Source organism: Aptenodytes forsteri, unplaced genomic scaffold (assembly GCF_000699145.1).
Source record: "Aptenodytes forsteri isolate BGI_AS27 unplaced genomic scaffold, ASM69914v1 Scaffold10, whole genome shotgun sequence".
Lineage (NCBI taxonomy): Eukaryota > Metazoa > Chordata > Aves > Sphenisciformes > Spheniscidae > Aptenodytes > Aptenodytes forsteri.
In genome coordinates, this window is record NW_008794117.1 from 1,722,936 (window position 1) to 1,744,117 (window position 21,182).

The 21,182-nt window shown below is 35.4% G+C and overlaps 1 protein-coding gene across 7 annotated transcripts in view; it reads left to right on the top strand.

Annotated features, from left to right (window-relative positions):
- CEP170 (centrosomal protein 170) overlaps positions 1-21,182 on the top strand; it is an 84,331-nt gene that overhangs the window by 43,871 nt on the left and 19,278 nt on the right. For 5 of the 7 annotated variants that reach the window (XM_009276116.2, XM_009276072.1, XM_009276090.1 and 2 more), the window contains 2 exons: positions 8,417-8,543; positions 14,034-15,863. In XM_009276116.2, coding sequence (XP_009274391.1) covers positions 8,417-8,543; positions 14,034-15,863 — 1,957 coding nt within the window. Of the gene's footprint in view, positions 1-485; positions 636-8,416; positions 8,544-14,033; positions 15,864-21,182 lie in introns of all 7 variants that reach the window. The other 2 variants (XM_009276106.2, XM_009276124.2) reach the window with 1 other exon arrangement.

Consider the following 21,182-nt stretch of genomic DNA (forward strand, 5'->3'; position numbering starts at 1 on the left):
CCCTGACAAATGAAAAACTGAAATTTTGTTTGTATTAGAGAAATAATTCATAAGCGTCTTAGTAGCAGATGTAAGCATTTGCATTTCTTGTTTTCACAAGATAATGGCAAAAATCTGAAAATTTGATGGTTCCAGTAATTGTTTTTTTTCCTTAATTAGGAAATGGACTGTAAAATGGTTTTCATAATGATTTTGGCTTTACCTTTTGTTTCTTTCATCAAAGTGTCATTTTTTTCATATCTGACCATTCCAGCTAGCAGTTCCTTGAGTTTTCACAGTGTTGACATAGACTTCTGCTCTTTTTTTAATTGCTGTAGATATTTCTTCTATTTAATTTGTAGATTTCACCAAGATGACAGATAAGCATAATACAACAAAAATTATTTAAACTCACTATCCAGCATGTCACCATCCATCCATTAACATTGAACGTTGTATCAGGATGGTATTGGGTTAATGTATGTAATGGTTTGTTTCATTTTCAGGTATTTGGAGTGGATGACAGCCAGGATTATAATAGGCCTGTTATCAACGAGAACCAGAAAGATTTAGTAAAAGATTGGGCTATAAATTCTGCTACAGTAGTGCTGGAAGAAAAAAGACCACTGAGTACAACTGGATTTCTTGACACAGAGGTAGAATTTAATTTTTGATGGTCTTCTTTTTTCTTCCAATAAGAGAGACCACTAATAACTGACCAGTAAGTGTTAAAAAGCAAACAAAACCTTGCCTAGAAAATATTAGCTCAGATCTATAAGTATTCTATTTTTCTTAGGCCTTTATTGCATTATCAAAACTTCTCTGTCAGAGACAGCCATGTTACATTGTGAAGGTGTTTTAAACTTTGCTACCTTTCTATGTGCACTAACACCAGTGCATTGGAAATGTAGCAGGAGCTTCCTTGCATCATTATATTTGCAACACACGTTTGCACAGTATACGCTTCTTGTAAGTTATGCAGCAGAACTGAGGAAAAGCTGGTTATGTTTTATAGCCCAAAGCAAGTAACTATATTAAAATTCAGGAATAAGGTGTATGCATTTAATGTGTGATCCAAAGTCAGCTAGGAAAAAAATGATTGATAATACATTTCAGATTTTTTTCCAGAGCCAGAGGACTTCAGGTCTTTACATTCATGGTTTGAGTTCTCCAGTGAGATGCCACTCGTGAGAAGTCACTTATGTTAGTTGCTTCAGAAATGGTATAATTTAATCAGCTGGTGAAAGACTAGGCAAAGGAAAAGGTCTGTTCTTTATATATGACTCAGAATATGCACACAAGCTAGAAGTTAATTGTATTTCATAGTGAAATCTTGGGAGGCATTCTGGTATCGTTGTGATGGATAAGCTATAACTTGAAATGCGTTGGGAACAGAACGGGCTCACACTGGAGGAGAATTAACCTGGTAACAGTAATGAAGCACACCATGCTTACTTCTACTTGCCATGGAAAACTGCTTCTGAAGTATGATCCTGTAAATTAGCAAACTTTATAAATAAGCAAATTTTCTGGAATATATCAAGAGCTTACAGTATGACTTTGTGTGCCTGCCATGCTGTAGATTTCACCAAGATGACAGATAAGCATAATACAACAAAAATTATTTAAACTCACTATCCAGCATGTCACCATCCATCCATTAACATTGAACGTTGTATCAGGATGGTATTGGGTTAATGTATGTAATGGTTTGTTTCATTTTCAGGTATTTGGAGTGGATGACAGCCAGGATTATAATAGGCCTGTTATCAACGAGAACCAGAAAGATTTAGTAAAAGATTGGGCTATAAATTCTGCTACAGTAGTGCTGGAAGAAAAAAGACCACTGAGTACAACTGGATTTCTTGACACAGAGGTAGAATTTAATTTTTGATGGTCTTCTTTTTTCTTCCAATAAGAGAGACCACTAATAACTGACCAGTAAGTGTTAAAAAGCAAACAAAACCTTGCCTAGAAAATATTAGCTCAGATCTATAAGTATTCTATTTTTCTTAGGCCTTTATTGCATTATCAAAACTTCTCTGTCAGAGACAGCCATGTTACATTGTGAAGGTGTTTTAAACTTTGCTACCTTTCTATGTGCACTAACACCAGTGCATTGGAAATGTAGCAGGAGCTTCCTTGCATCATTATATTTGCAACACACGTTTGCACAGTATACGCTTCTTGTAAGTTATGCAGCAGAACTGAGGAAAAGCTGGTTATGTTTTATAGCCCAAAGCAAGTAACTATATTAAAATTCAGGAATAAGGTGTATGCATTTAATGTGTGATCCAAAGTCAGCTAGGAAAAAAATGATTGATAATACATTTCAGATTTTTTTCCAGAGCCAGAGGACTTCAGGTCTTTACATTCATGGTTTGAGTTCTCCAGTGAGATGCCACTCGTGAGAAGTCACTTATGTTAGTTGCTTCAGAAATGGTATAATTTAATCAGCTGGTGAAAGACTAGGCAAAGGAAAAGGTCTGTTCTTTATATATGACTCAGAATATGCACACAAGCTAGAAGTTAATTGTATTTCATAGTGAAATCTTGGGAGGCATTCTGGTATCGTTGTGATGGATAAGCTATAACTTGAAATGCGTTGGGAACAGAACGGGCTCACACTGGAGGAGAATTAACCTGGTAACAGTAATGAAGCACACCATGCTTACTTCTACTTGCCATGGAAAACTGCTTCTGAAGTATGATCCTGTAAATTAGCAAACTTTATAAATAAGCAAATTTTCTGGAATATATCAAGAGCTTACAGTATGACTTTGTGTGCCTGCCATGCAAATACATTGATTTTAGTATCTGTTTCTCCTAGAGGTGGTGTGCTTTATCATGGTTGTATTTTAGCTACTGTGCAGTCTTGATACACTAAGTATGTTACTGTATCGAGATTAGTATGTTTGAATAGTTTCTCTGAGGTTACTGCTTCGAGCACATTATTGCCGTACAGCATGGGCATATCATGTGGAACAATTTGACAAACTTTGCCTTTCACCTTGCTGCTTTGCATGAATCTATAACCACAATCTTTCTCTGTCTTCTTTTTCATGCCTTTTGCAGCATTCAGCTCTTTTGTGCCGTATCAGTTTTCAAGATTATTAAAAGTATTGGTATTTTTCCATTTCTATAATTTCATAAGCAGCAGAAAAATATGTGATTTATTTTATGAACATAATTGAGCTTTCCAAGTGTCATATTTTGCAAACAACAGGGTTTGATTTTAGAAGACAGACTTCTGTAGTCATAGGGCAGGTTTAAGAATCCTTCTGGCAATGGCATAGTAAAACTCACTTTGATTTAGGTTGAAATTACAAGAATGATGCCTTTTTATTACTGTGGATGCTTTGCTGAATAAAAAGGTCTTTGTATATTGGGAAGGGAATGGGTTATTTGGCATAGTCTTAATTTACAAGATTATTACGAGGCATGATAGGGGAAAAAATGAAAGTTGTTCGGTAGGTAAAGGAGCAAAACTGACATAAGCAGTGTGGATATAGCAAGAATTAGTGTAAGAAGAGATGAGGACAGATGAAGATGGAAAAAAGCTTACTAGAGAAAGTTAAAAGTAGAAGTTGATTGATACGTATGTAGAAGTAAAAGAGAAGCTAATCCAGAAAAATAGAGGTGTGTTTTGTAGTATCATAATGGAAAACAATCATGAGGGTAACTATTGAGAGAAGACTGTAATATTTAAAGTCTTATTACCAAAACTTACACTCAGTTTGTTTTATCATTAGGAAAGGGAGAGGCAAATGTGTTTGATTTGTAAAGTACGTGGGTATCATGTTCTCATCATATACAAACTTTTCTGCTTGTGTTTTTTGGAAGACTTACTGCATTACCGAGCTGCAGATCATGAGTTAATAAACCTCATTGAAGATCTTGGCTAAACAGTCAGCTAACCACAGGGTAGCTCAGTGTTCCAGCTTTGCATCCACTCAGATTGTGAGTGGACCTTGTTCCAGTTGCCCATCACAGTTGTACCTGTAGATGATTTAGCAGAATCTAACTCAGAACATGATTGACATAGAAAAAGCAGAGCATAAAAATTTAAGAGATTTCAATTAAGGAAGATGGAAAGGATCATAGAATCATAGAATCACTGAGGTTGGAAAAGACCTCTAAGATCGAGTCCAACCATCGACCCAACACCACCATGCCCACTAAACCATGTCCCTAAGTGCTGCATCTACACGTCTTTTAAATACCTCCAGGGATGGGGACTTGGGACTCCCAAAGATGGCTTGGGAAATTATGAAGATTTTATAAAAACTATTTTGGGGTTGAAAGGTTGTTCTGAACTTAAATATCTTAACTTTACAGGGCTTGTGAACTATTGTGAATAACGTGCTTGGAAAGGACCTGAAAAATTGCTTTTCTTATAAAGAAATTCTCAGCTTTTCCTTTCATATGACACACTTTGGTACTTTGGAGTAATGTATGTCATGAGACTAAATAAAATGCAGAGTGAATGTCTGACACAGTTGGATTGAGCCTGCATGCACTGGTTCTTGCCTTTTCAATGATTACAGATAGGCAGTAAAAATACTAAATCCATCCATTTAAAATATTTAAATGTTTTTATTTTCTATGTTATAAGCTGCCACTTGCCAACCAAGGTAAGTGTGATTTAAGAACAAAAATTAAATAAGATAGAGAACAGAGAGAATATTGTTGTTGTTGTTGTTGTTTATTTGTACTGTGTGAGCTTGATTGATAAAAATACTGCAGACATTTGGGCTATGATTTATCCATCCAGCTTCCATTTAATTTTCAGTGGCCGGTTATGCTAACCACAGTTCTTAAATAATGTACGTGGTTTATCAGTATTGTCTTTGATGTGCTTCTTAAGGACATACCTGGTTTTTGTTTGGTTTGTGGGGTTTTTTTAAATTTTTTGTTAAGAATGCAGCACAGTTAGAAACCTGGTTTTGCATCTGCAGGGTCATCAGTGCCATTGACTACAATGTTCCTTTTCCTGTTTTGAATGCCCATTTCATGTCTTTCCCATCGAAGATAAAATAAATAATACTGCTGACATTCTGAATACTGAATAACTTTATTCACTTAAATATTTGCTATATTGCTTCTTAGAAGTGGAGAACTGCTGTGTGTATTTAGAGACTAGGTTTCCTTTTGTTTGTCCTCTCTAATTACACTAATTTCCTGTCCTTCTGTAGAGCAAACCATTCAGTCTGAAGTTTGATACTTGCTTTTTGTTTGAACTTAGGTGCTATACTGAAATGTAGGATGATTGTGTCACCAATGTCACATGGCTGTGAAAAGGCATATATGACCCTTGGATACCCTGGAAAATGTATTGTCAGTAGAACAGGGAAGTGGTGTCGCCATGGTAGAAAGTGTTGGTGAAACTTCCTCTGAAACACTGGCACTAGAATTGTTACCTTTCTTGGTTAAGAAGGGTGAGTACAAGACCAGAGAAGGTACAAAGAAGTCTACTCAGATTATTAAGGGAATGGAGATTTACCTTACAAGAACAGACTGATACAATTCATTTAGTCTAGCAAAGTAGTAGCTGAGATTGGTATAATCGCTGGGTTTTGCTCTGTAAGTGGAGTAAATGCAACAGAAGGAAAAAGAACTATTTGAGATAGATGTTGGTGTTGTTCCAGGAACAAATGTGAAGACATTGGCTGTAAATAAAGTGAGTATGGAAATGTGAAAGAAAATCATCACCCCTGGAGGAATATGGTTCTGAAGCAGGTAGAGAGGGGAGGGACTAAAAGAACTGCTTTCAAGACAGCACTTCAATTTATGAAAGGATGACATAATATGATTCTTACAACATGAGATGACTGGAGTATGTATCTGAAAAGACTTCTTTTTTTCTTTTTTTTTTTTTTTATTTAGCTTGTTGAAATTTACTTTAAAAAAACCATTATTCTGCTCCGAAATGCCAAGCATTGGAGATGCTTCCAGGTGTCATGTGTGCATGCTGTGGGTTTTTTTCAGATGTAGAGCCTGAAGCCCTAAATCTTCAGTCTGAGTAATAAGTCCACAGAAATCCGTTGGTACATTTTCTGAAGATCTGTTACTCCAATTTAGTTTGTATATGCGATAAGCATAAGGGAAAGCAGATTTAACACAAAGTTAAAAGGCTGGTATCTCTTATGTAAACCCAGCTTTTCTGAAAGAGCAGGAAATTCCTTTTGGTATTCAAGAGAAGATTTGGAGGATTGCTTACTTGAGAGCCTGTAAGATGCAAATTGATATGGATTATAGGGAGAACATTAGGATAACTGAATGTGACTTTTTTAATGTGTGTTTTATAAACCTTTCACCTTTTGGATGTGCTTAAACTACTATCAAAAGAAACTGCTTTTCATAGCTTTGTTGTTTGTGCTAGTATATACAGAGAGTTGGCAAAACACACATTTACATCCACTGCTATGTAGAAAACGCTTTTTTTTGGCAGTGTAATTACTTTCAGAGGAAGGTAATTTATCGTGTTGTTTTACTACAGTTAATCTGTAAAGTCTTAATATATTTCTCTGTTGTGAAGTGGAATCAGATTTCTGATACATATCATATCTATCTCTGGAATTGGTTAGGTGGTACACAAGGAACTAGTTGGAGTTTTCTGTAGCAAAGATAATTGGGATGTCTAGTATACTTGGTTTTTGCTGTAACTAATTGTTTTATTAAAGATGGAAGTTCACTAGTATGGACAGGAAATAGAGAAAAGAAAGTTTAGAGATATGAAAGAAAAATGAGGCTTCAGCAGTACTTGTCAATGCATAAATGCTGCACATTTTTGCATGGGTTTTTTGTAATAGTCTTTCTGGCACCCTTTTCCTTGCATTGTGTTCAGAAATGCCCATAAATAACAGAAACATTGAACTGCCTTCCTTTGCTGTTGTTAGACTTGAATTTTATAACATTTTGATTCTAAGAAATGAATTCACAATGTGGAAATTTGTATAATAGTTCAAACAAATGATTTGGTGCATCTCTGACTTACTACATTCATAATACTCTGAAAGAGATTCGTGATGTTGCACTTGTTTGCATTAATTAGGGTCATTCATTTAGTCAGGAGAAATTCAAGATTGTAAATTCAAGTCTTGTCAAATGTCTAAGTAACTTTTAATTTGAAAGAAGTCATCATACACTAGATGACATTGTTCATCATTCCATTTCTGCTAAATAAATTTTATAAAATTTACAGAGTTGGTTCCTGGTCAAAGACTAGAATCCCAGAGTGGCCAAGGCATTAGGCAAAAATCAGCATTTTGAATAGAAGTGCCAAGATTTGAGCAGGCAGCAGAGCTTCAGCTAACCTTTGAAATAGCTCCTACAAATTGCCTTATTAAGCAAGTTACTGGTATCTCCATGTGCTTCCCTTCTCTTTTGTTGATCTTGAATTGTGATTTCTCATTTGACTTGCCTATGATTATGTAACTCCTTTGGAACTGTAGTCAATGACTTCTGTCATTTGCAGTGCTTTGTCTTTTGAGTCCAATAAATTAGACTATGTAAACTTCTATAAAGCCTTTGATAGTGTACGGCCCATGTGTGTGCGCATCTGTGCTCATATATTTGCATAGACAGTTGCCTGCTGTCTTTTTTTGAAGATGTGAGCAAGAGAGACTATAATATATTGGATACAACAGTAATATTGCATTATATTTAAAAATGAGTTTTTGAAAAAAAATAACAACACAACATAAGAAGATGGTTTAATTTTATACTTACTTTTTTTACATCTTAAAAATTTTCAAGGTTTCAAAAGGCTTACTGTCAAGAAAGTAAATTAATTTCCTTTCTAGGTCAGCTGCAAAAAATGATCAGATACTGATTACATTGACTTCACTGTTACGCACTAGGATGGCTTAAAACTAATCTTTGCGTCTTTCTTTGTTTAGACCAAACAAATAATCTGATCTTCCTTTACTTTCCATCATAAGTTATCTTACTCTTTCAGTCCTTAAGGTAGTTTTTCTGTAATGAAGTAAATACAATGTTTCATCTGGACAAGAAGGTCTTCTAAACGGGTAATATGTCACTTTCTTGTCTTCCTGAAGCATGTTTTTAATTTTTGAACACACCCACACACATACCCCATGTGTTTTTTCCTGCTGTTCTGAGCTGAGGACTGAAATAACCTGGTTTTAAAACTAACGCATGTTCTAATATATTTTATATAGGTTCTGATGTTTAAAAGTTCACTGCACTAGGAAATGCTGTCTATTCTGTACTGATCCTGCAACTATATAGATTTTGGTTTTTTGTTTGTTTGCCATTCTAGAGCTGGTAACTCTAAAATTTATTGAGGTAAACTCCTTTTTCAACTTCCTCCAGGAAAATAGTGTCTGACATATCTATTCAGGAAAAACCTGGAAAAAGGACATGCTTTTTATCAAACAGTTGTAATTTTTCTTCTGCTTTTTTTCTTCATTAGGAAGGTTCTACCACCCCTGGAAGTAAACGTTGGGTATCACAGTGGGCCAGTTTGGCTGCTAATCACACACGTCATGACCAAGATGACATCAGATTGGAGTCATCTGTGCCTGCTCCATTAGAAAACGGTATTAAAAGCTGTTCTTGTTGTCATAATTTCTGCTAAAGAAACCTATGAAAGGGAGAAAAGAGTGATTATGTACCTACATAAGCAGCTTTCTTACTCTTAGTACCTCATCTTCACCTGAAATTTTTTCATGTCGTTGAGAAGAAACAGCATAAAAACGAGCTCAACAGTAGTGTTGTTTGGCATGGCAGAAGAGTGCCAATATTAAACTGAGTGTTACTGAAACAAAAAATATAAAAACTGTTTAATATTAAAAAAATTTCCACTTGAATGCAGTTTGGGTTGGTCTGCACAGTATGTTTCTTTCCTTACATCTTTCTCAGTACTGGCCCCAAATTGGACTTTAATGGATTGATTGTTAAACAGTCCAACCTGAGACTTCATTATTCAGTCATGGTTCAGCTGAAGCATAGCATACTTCCTTATCTTGGAAACACAGAAAACCTTCTATGTTTCTTGAAAACCATAGAAACCTTCTCCTCAGCAATGAACAACTTTATCTCTCTTTCTTGTGAGTGCCAGATGTTCAGGCTATGTCTCTCCTTAGTTAAACTATTGACATTTCTTATTTTAAATGGTTTGTTCTTTAAGATCTACGCTCTTGACTATAAAGGAGTTGCTTACCTTACTTTACTTCTCCTCTGCTGTTTTTTTCCTCTCAATTTCACCTTAGAGATAATGATTTAACACAGAATTCTAGTGTAATTTTTATGCTGATACTTGTGTATTGAGGTGGAGTTAATGTAGCTCTTCATTACAAAATTGACTGGTAACTACAAAGGGATGTCATGTTAGTGAATGCTTCATATTCTGAAAGTGATATGCTGTTTAGTGATCAAGAAGTAACTAATTATCTGTCCACTACTTGAGATACGATTGTGTCCTGCAATTCCAGCATTTCCTCTTACTCCAGCTGACTTTGAAATTTTCAGCATCAAAGCAAAGTTTAAAAGATTAGCGGGAAAAAATGTGTTTTAGAAGTAGAAATGCTTTTCTGTGTACACCACTTCTGAAAATATACTACCATCTACAGAACATGTCCAATAACCTCTTGTTAGACATTGGTGAGTAGAATAACTTTTTTTTTTCTATAGTTTTGAGCATCTTTTTAGGGTTTTTTTTTCATTTTTTTTTTTTTCCCAAAAGTTACATTCACAAGTGTAATGTGTGTTCTCTACTTTTTTGTTATAGCTGCTGGCTTTCTTCAGATTTTCAAGAACCCATGTCTGTTACAATTTCAGAGCAATCTACATCTTTGACCTATAAGTTAGTCTCTCAGAAGACTGCATTTTCAACTGATAAAACCAAGTCTTTACTGCTTTCAGAGTGGAACCCTGTGATTTTCTCCCTGCTTAGACTGCAAACCTGGCCCCAGCACCCTGCCCAGCAGTCAGGCCTTCTGCAGAAAAAAAATTGCCTATTACTAAGTTCTTTGATTTTTTCGCTGTTTTCCCCCCCCGCCACCATCTTGGGTCCTTAGACCAGTGTAAAAGTGTAGTGGCAGAGATTTCTCTAAAGTGTTTATCTATTCCACATGACATACATAAAAAAAAAAAAGGTGGCAAAACCCCAATAATTGTATTGTCCATATTGTTCTGCCCAAATTTTAGGTTTCTTGGTAAGTTTAGATAACTCCCTTTGTTCCTGGCCCAGGTTAGATGAACTGAACCGTTGTCTGAACTGCTCAATCTTGAATCCCATAGGCAATAATTACATTTTTTTCTTTCAACTTTTCTCTATTTCTCCTACAACACCTTAACTTAGTTGTAACTAATATATGCATTTCCTAAGTGGATTTGTGATAGATTTATTTTACTGCCCTCAGATTTTAGATAACACTAATAAATTAATTCAGATACTTTCTATGTTCTTTACAGATATCCTACCTGTACAATTTATTCTTTGCTAGAAAAAAATCAGTTAGCTTCTTCACAAAAGAGTTAGCTTTTAATTCTGTGTATTATTCTGGCACAATGAAAGGAAGAGAAAGAACATGACTTTTAATTCCAAAGTTGAATAAATAACTTGACTACTTTAAAAAAAAAAAGTGAAACTGAAATATTATTGGGAATTTCTTCCAAAAGGAAGCTGCTGTTATGTATTGATTAGTAATTGAATTTCTATTCAGGTTTGTATTCAGCAGATGAAAGTATATGTAAGCATATTTAATTAACTGGTTCATCAAATACAGTTATTTTTCTGAGAATTTACTTTTTGAAGTATGCTCACATGGTTTTAAAATCATAGAAGGTGAGACCGTTTATTAAAGCAAGCAATAAAATACATTCCAACTTCATAGTCTCATTTTACTTTTTGCGGAACTTTACAAAGAAATTTTGCTTTTGATGTTGCGTAATGCAAATTTCTGTATCAATGCATGGAATAGTTCTTACCAGTAACTGCTGCTTCCATAGTAGCTTTTCCGCCCCTCACAGCAGTTGAACTTTGCATAGGATACTAAAAGTCAAAGCAGATGAAAAGGGGAAAAATTAAATTATCTGATATACCTTGTACATAGAATAATGGAAATCAAGAGCAAATTTGTATACAGGGCACTTGAAATCATAGCTCTTGAGACTGATCCTTTGGGTGGTTAATCAGAGGGTTTGGTGGTCTTTTGTTTTTTGTATTGTTTTAAATTGTCACTTTCAGATGAGACACTAACTAGGATCTTCTTCGGAGAGATGAATGCTTCTCTTACCGTTATAAGAACTTTATGATTTAAGTGAAGCAAGTACTGCGTAGTGCTTACCCATACTGCAAATACTTAAGGAGCAATCCAGAAAGCATTCAAGTACCAAAGATGTAATGAAAATACAATTTGATATGTATGTCCAAAGACCAATTCACAAAATCTGTCTTGTTGGCTTAGATGCCTGTATTTTCTTTAGAAATCTTACTAAACTTCACATAAGATGTATGTAGCCAAAGACAGCGCTGAACAACTCCACACCTTTCTTCCACTGAAGACTGTTTGAAATTCACCAAGAAGCAAGTTACATGCCTAAATATATATATAAAAGATTTGATCTGGTAGGTGTGTCTGAGAGAAATCAATCTTCACAGATAGCAATCATACTGATTTTCATCGAACCTCCAAATTTTTTATAATTTCCAAGAAAAATAGTCCAGGAATTAGAAAACCTTGCTTAGATTTCAGAGATACCTCCTGTTTCTCAAATGAGTGTCCTAACACGGATTATACAAAAAAAGGTGCGAGTCATTTTGCATTCTTCATTAAAGGTGTGACACTGTGCAAAGAGAAAAGAAAGATTGAAGAGCTCAGATAGAAAGTAGCAGATATGTACAATTGTACAATATGTACAGTTGTATACATACAGTATGATTGTTGATATTCAATTAAGTGCTTAGAGAATTCTTGCAGAGAGGGAAGCCCTATACTCCAGTTTGTATTCCTGGAACAGCCAGTGTTGGTGGGCAAGCCTTGATAGAAAGATCCCAACAGGGTATGCAGAGCAGTTGTTCATAGACCTCTCCTGGTGAAAAGTGAATTGACAGGTGTGTGTCAGTAAGTTATGTCACATTATACTGCAACAACTGGCAAATGAACTTGCAAAAAGAATTATTTTCTATCCAAACGTTCAAAGTCAGAGCAATTCATAGAGCAATTAATATCATCTCTGAGTAATAAAGGCTTGTTTCTGACAGCACAACTGCTATGTTTGTTAAATGGGCAAGGAGGGCACAGTCATCACTGTGAAAAGATAAAAGTTTGGTTTCCAAAATGGGGGTATTCAGCATCAATTATTCCTTGTGACAGTTCATGGGATGGTCATATTTTTCTGCCTAAAGAGCATTCTATATCCACTAAGAATTCAATGAAAGTGCTTTAGCAGTAGTACTGCATTCTTTTGATGCTTTTTATACATTTTCTATATATTTCCATACTACAGTGTCTTGTTTGCGTTAAAAGCATTCTTTTTGCTCTCTCAACCATAGTAAGTTCTTTCTTCATGAGTAGGGCTTTTCAATACTGCTGAAAGAGTGTCTCCCAGCACTGCAGCCTCTTCCTTGAGGTGAGGTCTCACAGGGAGAGGCTGTAGCCCCTTGGTGAGACAAGACCTTGAGCTGTGGAACAGGCAAGTAGGGAGGAAGGAGGGCGATCTTACTTTAATCAGTAGTTTTAAAATCTGGTGCTGAACGTGTTTAGGAATGTTAAGACTTGCTTCCCACTCCCTGTTGTAATGGTGTGCTGGTATAACAGTGATTTGTTGTGTACCTATTTTAAGTTACTGTTTGAGCATAAAAACTTTACCTTCATATACACTGTCCCAGTGTACACAGCTGGCTAAAAGAGTTTGATTTCAGGGAGAGCATATCTCATGTAACTCAAGTTCTTGTATCTATGAAAACTTTCCTTTTTATATGACAGCGATCCTAGCCCATATTGTGGAATATATATGCTGAAAATACAATGAAGCAGGAAAAAATACCATAGTCCCTCTGCACGAATGACACAAATGTTCATGAAGTGTTCCCTTTCCCAGTATACAGTCACAGAGTGTCAGCAAGGTAGTAATTAGCCCAAGATGCCACACAAACAGGCGATTGTTCAATCACAACCAAAATTATCCATGTTTGGGAAGAAATTCTGCCTGTTTGTAGCAGAGCAGGAGGAAAGGATGTTGTTCTGTCTTTGCACTTTTACCCTGCTTCTGAAATTATTCCTTCCCTTTTCCTGCAATATGCTAGTTTTAGTACGCTTTTGGAAGATGGCTTCTTCTGTCCTGGTCACATCTCTGTGATAAACCAGAAATGGTTTATTGCAGTAATTCCATTGCAGCCTTTTAGACATTGCTTTCATAGACACATGCTCTGTATCAACACTTTGGATTGTGTAGAATGAACTGTTCTTTTGTATGACACTCTTAGCATTCTACTTCTAGTAATACAGAAATATTTTTTTTATATATGTCATCTCTTTAATCAGGAGATACCTGTTCTAAATTATGTTAGCACATGATTTTGTTCAGGTTTTATTACAAAATGTATTGCAACAGTGAAATGAAATAATATAGCTAGTTATGTACAACTTACTGTAGTTTGGAGGTAGTTAATGTAATTCACAAACAGAGTTTCCACTCTGTAATAAGAGGAGTGTTTCCCCTCTTTCCTGTGAAGAGGAAATGATGCCTAATGAGAATAGGACAAGCAGTAATGGGCTAAACTGGAGAAAGTCCAGCTCATGTTAAAGAATAAGAAAATTATTTTAAGAGCTATCTACCCAAATAGCTTATAGGGATAGTCAAAGCTCCATCAACTGAGATTTTTAAGAACTTGTTAAATGTTTCTAACATATATTCGTCTAAGCATAATTGATCCTGCCATAGAACAGAGGGATGGACTAATGACTTCTTTTAGTTCTGTTTTATGTTGTTTTATTAGTCTTACACAGTCTTAAGAATTTAATGCTTCTATTTACCTTGCTATTGAATGGCTTCTCAGGTATTTTTTTCTTTTTCATTTTTAGACACAGACATCAGTGAGTCTGGTATTTCCATTAGAAGCACGGGTTCAGCTGCTTCTATGACCAGCCAAGGTGAGCGAAAGAGGAGGACACTTCCACAGCTTCCCAAAGAGGAGAAAGTGAATGAAAGCTCAAAAGCAAAAACTACATCTCATCAGAGATCAGAAATAGGTGAAAAGCAAGACACTGAACTTCAGGAGAAAGAAACTCCAGCTCGTGCCTCAGATGCTGACAGCAGAAGTATAGCTAAGTCAAGCAGAACAATGAATGGTCTTTCACCCAAAGCTACTGGAGACAAAGTTTTTTCTTTCTCCAGTTCTTCCAGTAAAGAGAGAGCGGAAACTGGCAGAGAAACTTCTGTGGTGAAACAAGCTTTAGCAAAAATTCAACAACAAGAAAGAAAGGAGCAAGGACACTGGACACCCACAAAATTATCCTCTACAAAATCTGCTGCAAACCAGGTTGAGAAAGGTAGGGAGGAGGTTGCTATGTCACCCAAAACTTTGGATAATCAAGACAAAGCTCCTGGACATGTTACAGATAAAGCAGAAATGAAGTTGGCGCAGAGTGAGGGAAAAAGAAGAAAAAATGAGGAAACAATTAAAGGACAAAGTCCTAAAGCATCTGGAGGAGAAAAAAAGGAATCTTCAAAACCATTAGTGAGGCAAGGTAGCTTTACTATAGATAAGCCTAGCACAAATATACCTATAGAACTTATTCCTCACATTAATAAGCAAAGTGGATCCGCTGCCCCGTTAGCATCTGCAAACAGGATACGTGACAGAAGTGATTCAATGGAAACCGATTCCAGTCTGGATACAACACTCATTTTAAAAGACACAGAAGCTGTAATGGCTTTCCTTGAAGCTAAATTGCGTGAAGAAAATAAAACTGATGAAGGTCCCGAGACTCCTAGCTATAACAGAGATAATTCCATATCACCAGAATCAGATGTAGATACAGCCAGCACAATCAGTCTCGTTACTGGTGACACTGAAAGAAAATCCACGCAGAAGCGGAAGAGCTTTACAACCTTATATAAAGATAGATGTTCTTCTGGTTCCCCTTCAAAGGATGTTTTAAAATCTTCTGCAACAAGTGCCAGAGAAAAGATGGAAAAGAAAACTAAAAGTCGATCTTCAGATGGTGGGTCTAGAGCTGATGCTCGCAAAACTGTGCAATCCAGTGGAAGAATGAGACAGCCATCAGTAGATTTGACAGATGATGACCAAACATCTAGCGTACCTCATTCTGCCATTTCTGATATCTTATCATCTGACCAGGAAACCTACTCTGGTAAATCACATGGAAGAGTTCCTTTTGCTTCAGCAGATGAACTTTTACATTCCAAAATGGAAGGAAAGTCAGCTAAATCAAAAACCTCTCCTGTTGCGCTTGGGCAATCTAGTAAATCTACCACTCTTCCAAGACCTCGTCCTACAAGGACTTCTCTCTTGCGCAGAGCACGGCTTGGTGAAGCCTCAGATAGCGAGCTTGCTGATGCCGATAAGGCTTCAGTGGCTTCCGAAGTGTCCACTACAAGTTCTACGTCAAAACCTCCATCAGGGAGGAGAAGTATTTCCAGAATAGACTTACTTGCTCAACCTCGCAGAACTCGACTTGGCTCTTTATCAGCACGTAGTGATTCTGAAGCAACAATAACTAGAAGCACTGCCTCATCTCGTACCCCAGAAGCTATTATCAGAAGTGGTGCAAGGTTAACATCAGCAGGAGATAGTAGTAAAGTTTCTGCTAGAACTCGAGCCAATAGCATTTCTCGACTTTCAGATTCAAAATCCAAATCTTTGGCTTCAGCTCATAATTCTCCCTCAGGTATGTGAGATTATTTGAACTTGTTTTATACAATAGTAGATGCTTTTCATATGTGGAATATTTATTTTTTTTTTTAAGGAACAGTTCCTATGAAACATTTCTTGAGTTTTAGTTGATGCAGTCTTTCTCTTTGGAGTAAGAGGCTTCCTTGGAAGAACTTGTGGATGTTTCTTACTTAAAATCATAAAGACAAGAAATTGTAATCCTTTAACTCTTTGGATATTTTTTTTTAACTTGAAACCAGTAACAAAGAATTGCATTGAGGCATTCAGACATGGCAGCGCTGATTTGCATTAGTACAAAAACAGAGCAGAGATCTCTTTGCTCAAGTCATAGTAGTAGAAGTTCAGAAGGTCAGCAGCACTTTTTACTACATAGAAGGTATAATATTTATTTGTAAGGTAGGCTTGTAAATATGCTGAACAGCAAGTGTTCCCTGAGGTATACCCCGAGCATCTGTAGGATAATTGTATTTATAATTTAAGATTAGCTTCCAGAACTACAAAAGTGAGATTTGTTTGATAAGACTAACAATGAAGTAACAAATGGAAAAATTAAACACAAACACTACCTAACTAAATAACGTAAAGTTAAGTAATTTAGTTTAAAATGTTTGCCTTGCTTTGGAGTAGTTTCTGTTCTCTGTTCCAAATCATGACGATTTATGATTTCATCATGATTTCCAAATCATGTTGATCTTCTTCTGTGTGGTAGTTCCTTTACTATAATATTATGTATGGACAGAAAAATCTGTACAATTGATTAATTTTAACCTACTATTCTGTTAGAAGTTAACATAACGCTTCTAAGTGCAAGCAGTATGAAAGGCTGCTAGTTTTCTTCCAATGGCAATATTAAATCAAAATTAAGATGTGGTAATTCTAAATAAGTCAACTTTCATGTGGAATGAATATCTAAAATTGGTGTCCTCTTGCTTTTTGAATTGTCATACTACCAGCTTGACCTTATTTGAATCCAATTCACAATCTAAGAAAAAATAAATAGAATACCTTCCAGTGTTGTGTGTTGCTACTGAGATTATATATTCTCCTTTACTGCTTCCAATCAGAGCTGATATAAACATCTGTGATATTTAAATTTCCCACAGTCCTACTGCCCTTTTGTTGCTTGTATATCGTAAATGTACCTTCTTAGGATTCTCTGCAGTGTTAATTCCCCAGACAGGTATCTTTTGGCTGTGTCATTTATTAGCTGAATAGAAATTTCTGTAGAGATACAAATGAGGTGTTCACTGAACTATAAAGTTGAATCTGTTTAATATTATGACAGGTGTCTACAAAGATAGAAAAAAAAGGTGAAACTTCAGAGAAAAACTCAGTCTTTCCTTGTAAGAGATCATTGGAAAAGTAGCATGTTTTCAATTTTAATCAAAGTTTTAAATTGATGTGTGCAGCCTGAAAGGTGGCAACATTAGGTCAGGGAAGAGTGTCAGTTAAGATTGCTTCTATACGTTTACTTTAATAATTAACACTAGTTCACATAGTGGTATTGCTGATTTTTTAAAAGGTAAACCCCAGATGTTGCTTGTCACTTTGCTGCTTCTTGTGTTTTTCACAAAACTGTATATGGATTTTGAGTTTTGTCTATGTGAACTATTGCATGCTTCCTAAACTTTTCCTAGGTTGCTGCACTGAAGTGGTTTGCTGCTTCTATTCAGGGGTGTGGGTCTATCTTTCTCTTCCCAGTCTACTAGTCTATCACAGTCATCTTTGTTTAATGTTCGTTTCATTTACCTGCATTACACACTCAAAGTTTACTGTAGCTTGTATAAAATACTCTGTTTTCAAGAGAGAAAAGATGCCATCTTCTCATGAGCTACCCCACAGTAATAAGCTAGGTATTTTAAAAAGGCCATTGTTAGAAAAATCTGCAGTAAAAATAGCTTCTGTCATATAAAGCTTTTTCAGTTTTTGTATCAAAATCAGGGAGAAGCCTGTATCAATGTAAAGGTGAAAATCTAAAAGCAATTAATAAAGCAGTCAGATACTTTCAAAACAAAATCATGGCTTAATGAATCAATCAAGCCTTGTTACGATGTAAGTAAAGAATATTATTACTACTGTTTAGGATTTGGAGTTCTGGATTTTGTCTGTACCAGTAAGCTTATTGTATTATATTTTTTACTGGGCTATTTAGAGTATACTTTAGGAAAATGTGAATTGCTTTAAAATGGTGTAATCTTCTAGTATATATAGGAATGTACTCTCTCCTCTCTCTCTCTCTCTCTCTCTCTCTCTCTCTCTCTCTCTCTCTCTCTCTCTCTCTCTCTCTCTCTCTCTCTCTCATATAGGCCACTACTCAGTACATCCCCCCATTTTCATTAGCGTCTTATAAAATGATGCTAATAATACCCAACACATCAAGTTATTAATATTATTTATTATTTTATCCTTAGATAAATGTATTTGAAACATCTTTGAATAGAATGTGTTACTTGTATGCAATATGTAAAGATGGAACATAGCAGAAGCTTTTCGATCCAAAGCATATAATTCCTGAATTTAATTTTGTTTCTAGGAAAGTCAACAATTTACTTAATTTTAGCACTTTTGGAAATTACTAATGAAGTGCCTGACAAAAGTGCCTCAACTGTTTGAATGTGTTTTACTTTGGGCGTATTTAATCAAGGCATAACGGTGATGTATTTTCTTCTCTCCCTGGACCTAGAAAGACTGTAAAATGAACGATCATTACCAATATAGGGTTTGGTTTTTTTTTTTCTTTTACCAGAAGACTGGTTGCTATCGAAGTATTAAAAATGTGCCATGGGTCTTCTCATCAGAGTTCAGTTAACATTACCAAATTGTAGATCACTAAACATTGGCAGCAGAATCTTGCTTCTTAAATCCAGTCTACCAAAGAGGAAATTATTTCTGCATTTCCCAAATCTTTTTGAATGTTCAGACATACATGCCTGTAAAAAGGAGGCAAAAAAAGATGTAGTCACTGGATTTTTTTATTGTCTTATACTTCATGTGGATGAACTGCAACATAATAGCAATAAATTGTCAGAGCTGTCAGCAAGTCCATAATTTCAAGAATCTTTTTTAATCCTTGATACAGTTAAGTATTGCTTACTTTTAAATGAAAGGGTAAGCAGATAAAGGGAACATCTTGGATGAGAATTACCAGCATTAAAGTAATTACCAGGGTGTTTCTGTGGTAGGAGGCTTGATAACTGACAACACTGTGAGGACACGTGAAGCAGAATTAGTAATTTTATAGCACAAGCAATGAAAGTTTTAAGGCACTGAATCATCAAACAGTAAGAGTGTGATCAATAAAACCAGAGAAGACCAAAGGCCTTTTTTCACAATTGCGGAGAGAAATTGAAGATGATGTTACAGAAGGCGCTGTGTATTGGGAGAAAGAACAACAGGATCAGACCTAGTGCAAAAGTGCTAAGCTGCAACTGTAAAATTAAGCATTGAGTCAGAACAGAGAGACCTTGAACAACTAGTTGTGTTCGGCAGCTCTGCTGGCTTGCTGACCTAGCTGTCATTGCAAATAGCTAGCAGATAGGTTGATCAAAGCTGTTGAAGTATCTCTGGAAAAAAGAAAAAAAAGGGTTTGAGCATGGAGAGAAAACAACCCTTATTAACTGCGCTTTAGTAGTATTGCACTTCTGAGCACCAAATTTCAGGATCTTTGAAATGGATGGGCCTTGAGAAGGCAATACATCAATGAAAGTAGAGTATTTTATAAGGGATATGCTTAATAAAGTCTGTCCTCAGATCTTAAAAGTGAGATGATGGTGTCCAAATCATTAAACTTGCCGGCTTAAAGTGTTGTCAACCATACTTCTCGCAGAGTAGTCACCAAATTAGGTTTGTCTGCTGATTATTTTAGCCAGGGTTTTGGAGGATTTTCTAGTTGTTGGTACTGATATTCACAGTCTTTGGTGTCTGAGATGACTAATTGCACAATAGCTTTCAGAAATCTACATAAACTACAATGACATTTTGGGGCTGCGTAATTTATAAATAGTATTAAAAGCACATATGTGCAAATGTATAGCTACTTTAATGGGAAACGTGCTTGGATATTGCTTGTCATGAATCATACAACTTTGAGATTTTTACTGTTAAGCCTACAGTAAGTTTTTCCATATATTAATGAGAAACCCGTTGATAATATATAAATAAGCAACATTTTACGGCCTTAGAATTTAATGGTCTTAAAAAAATTAGAGGGGTTTTATGGTACTATGTAGACAATTGTTATTGATGTCATTTCAGTTAGTATCTCTGAAATGTTTACGCTTTTACAAAATTCAGTATTCTTGATTGAATGTATCATTTAAGAATCTTCTCCTAAACAGTGTGGGTGGAAACGAGGACCTAAGACTAATCTCATCAATATATTTTATTTAAGCAAATGCTTCTAATCTGAATGTTTTAATACGAATTAACATGATAAAACACTATTTTGTACACAGAGAAATCCAAGCTTCTCCCAGACCCAGATCCTGATGTTGAAACTTACAGTGGTAGAGGATTAGAAATCAAATCTGTTTCTGATATTTCACTTCTCATTCAGTTTTTAGTTTTTAAATATATAATTACATATGCTCATTGTACAGTGCTGAGTTGCTGGACTAGCTCACTTGAGAGATTTTAAGATAAATTTTATATTTATTTTGATGCATATAATTTGAACTGGACAAAGAATTTAAACAAAAATTGATGATAAAATGTGGGCCCAACTCATAAAGCTCTTTGGATGTCAGTCACGCATTGCTTGCATGCTATTGGTGGGGAAATGTGCTTTTTCTGCTTATGTTCTACTTCCCTAAGATCAAAACAAGTTTGAAACCTCTAAAAAAAGAACAGTAAGTGACTGGAGAGACATTTTTATTTTCTTCAATAAAGTTTATAATAATTAAAAAAAATTAGTAGAACTGGACATGATTTGAAGCCCACATTTAAACCTGAAAAAAATTACGCAAGCATATTTTTGTTTCCAGCGATTAAAAATGCATTATTTATATGAGGGAAGGGATGTAAGCTTATACACCAATGTCATATTCTATGTACTGTAATCTTTGAGAGCGTTACACAAATCTTTTCTCAACTAAAAATTACTTCCATTATTTGTTACTTAAATTCATATTGATGTATATTTCATTTGTAATGTTTTTTTAAATGTTTCAGGAGAAGTCATTATTACTTCTTGCATTTTTCTCATACTAAAACCAATATACATTACTTGAATCTATTATTTTTAAATTACCAAGAGGTGATAGCACACTTCTTAAAATTTTACAATAATTATAGAGCCTCATGAATGTCAGTGAGC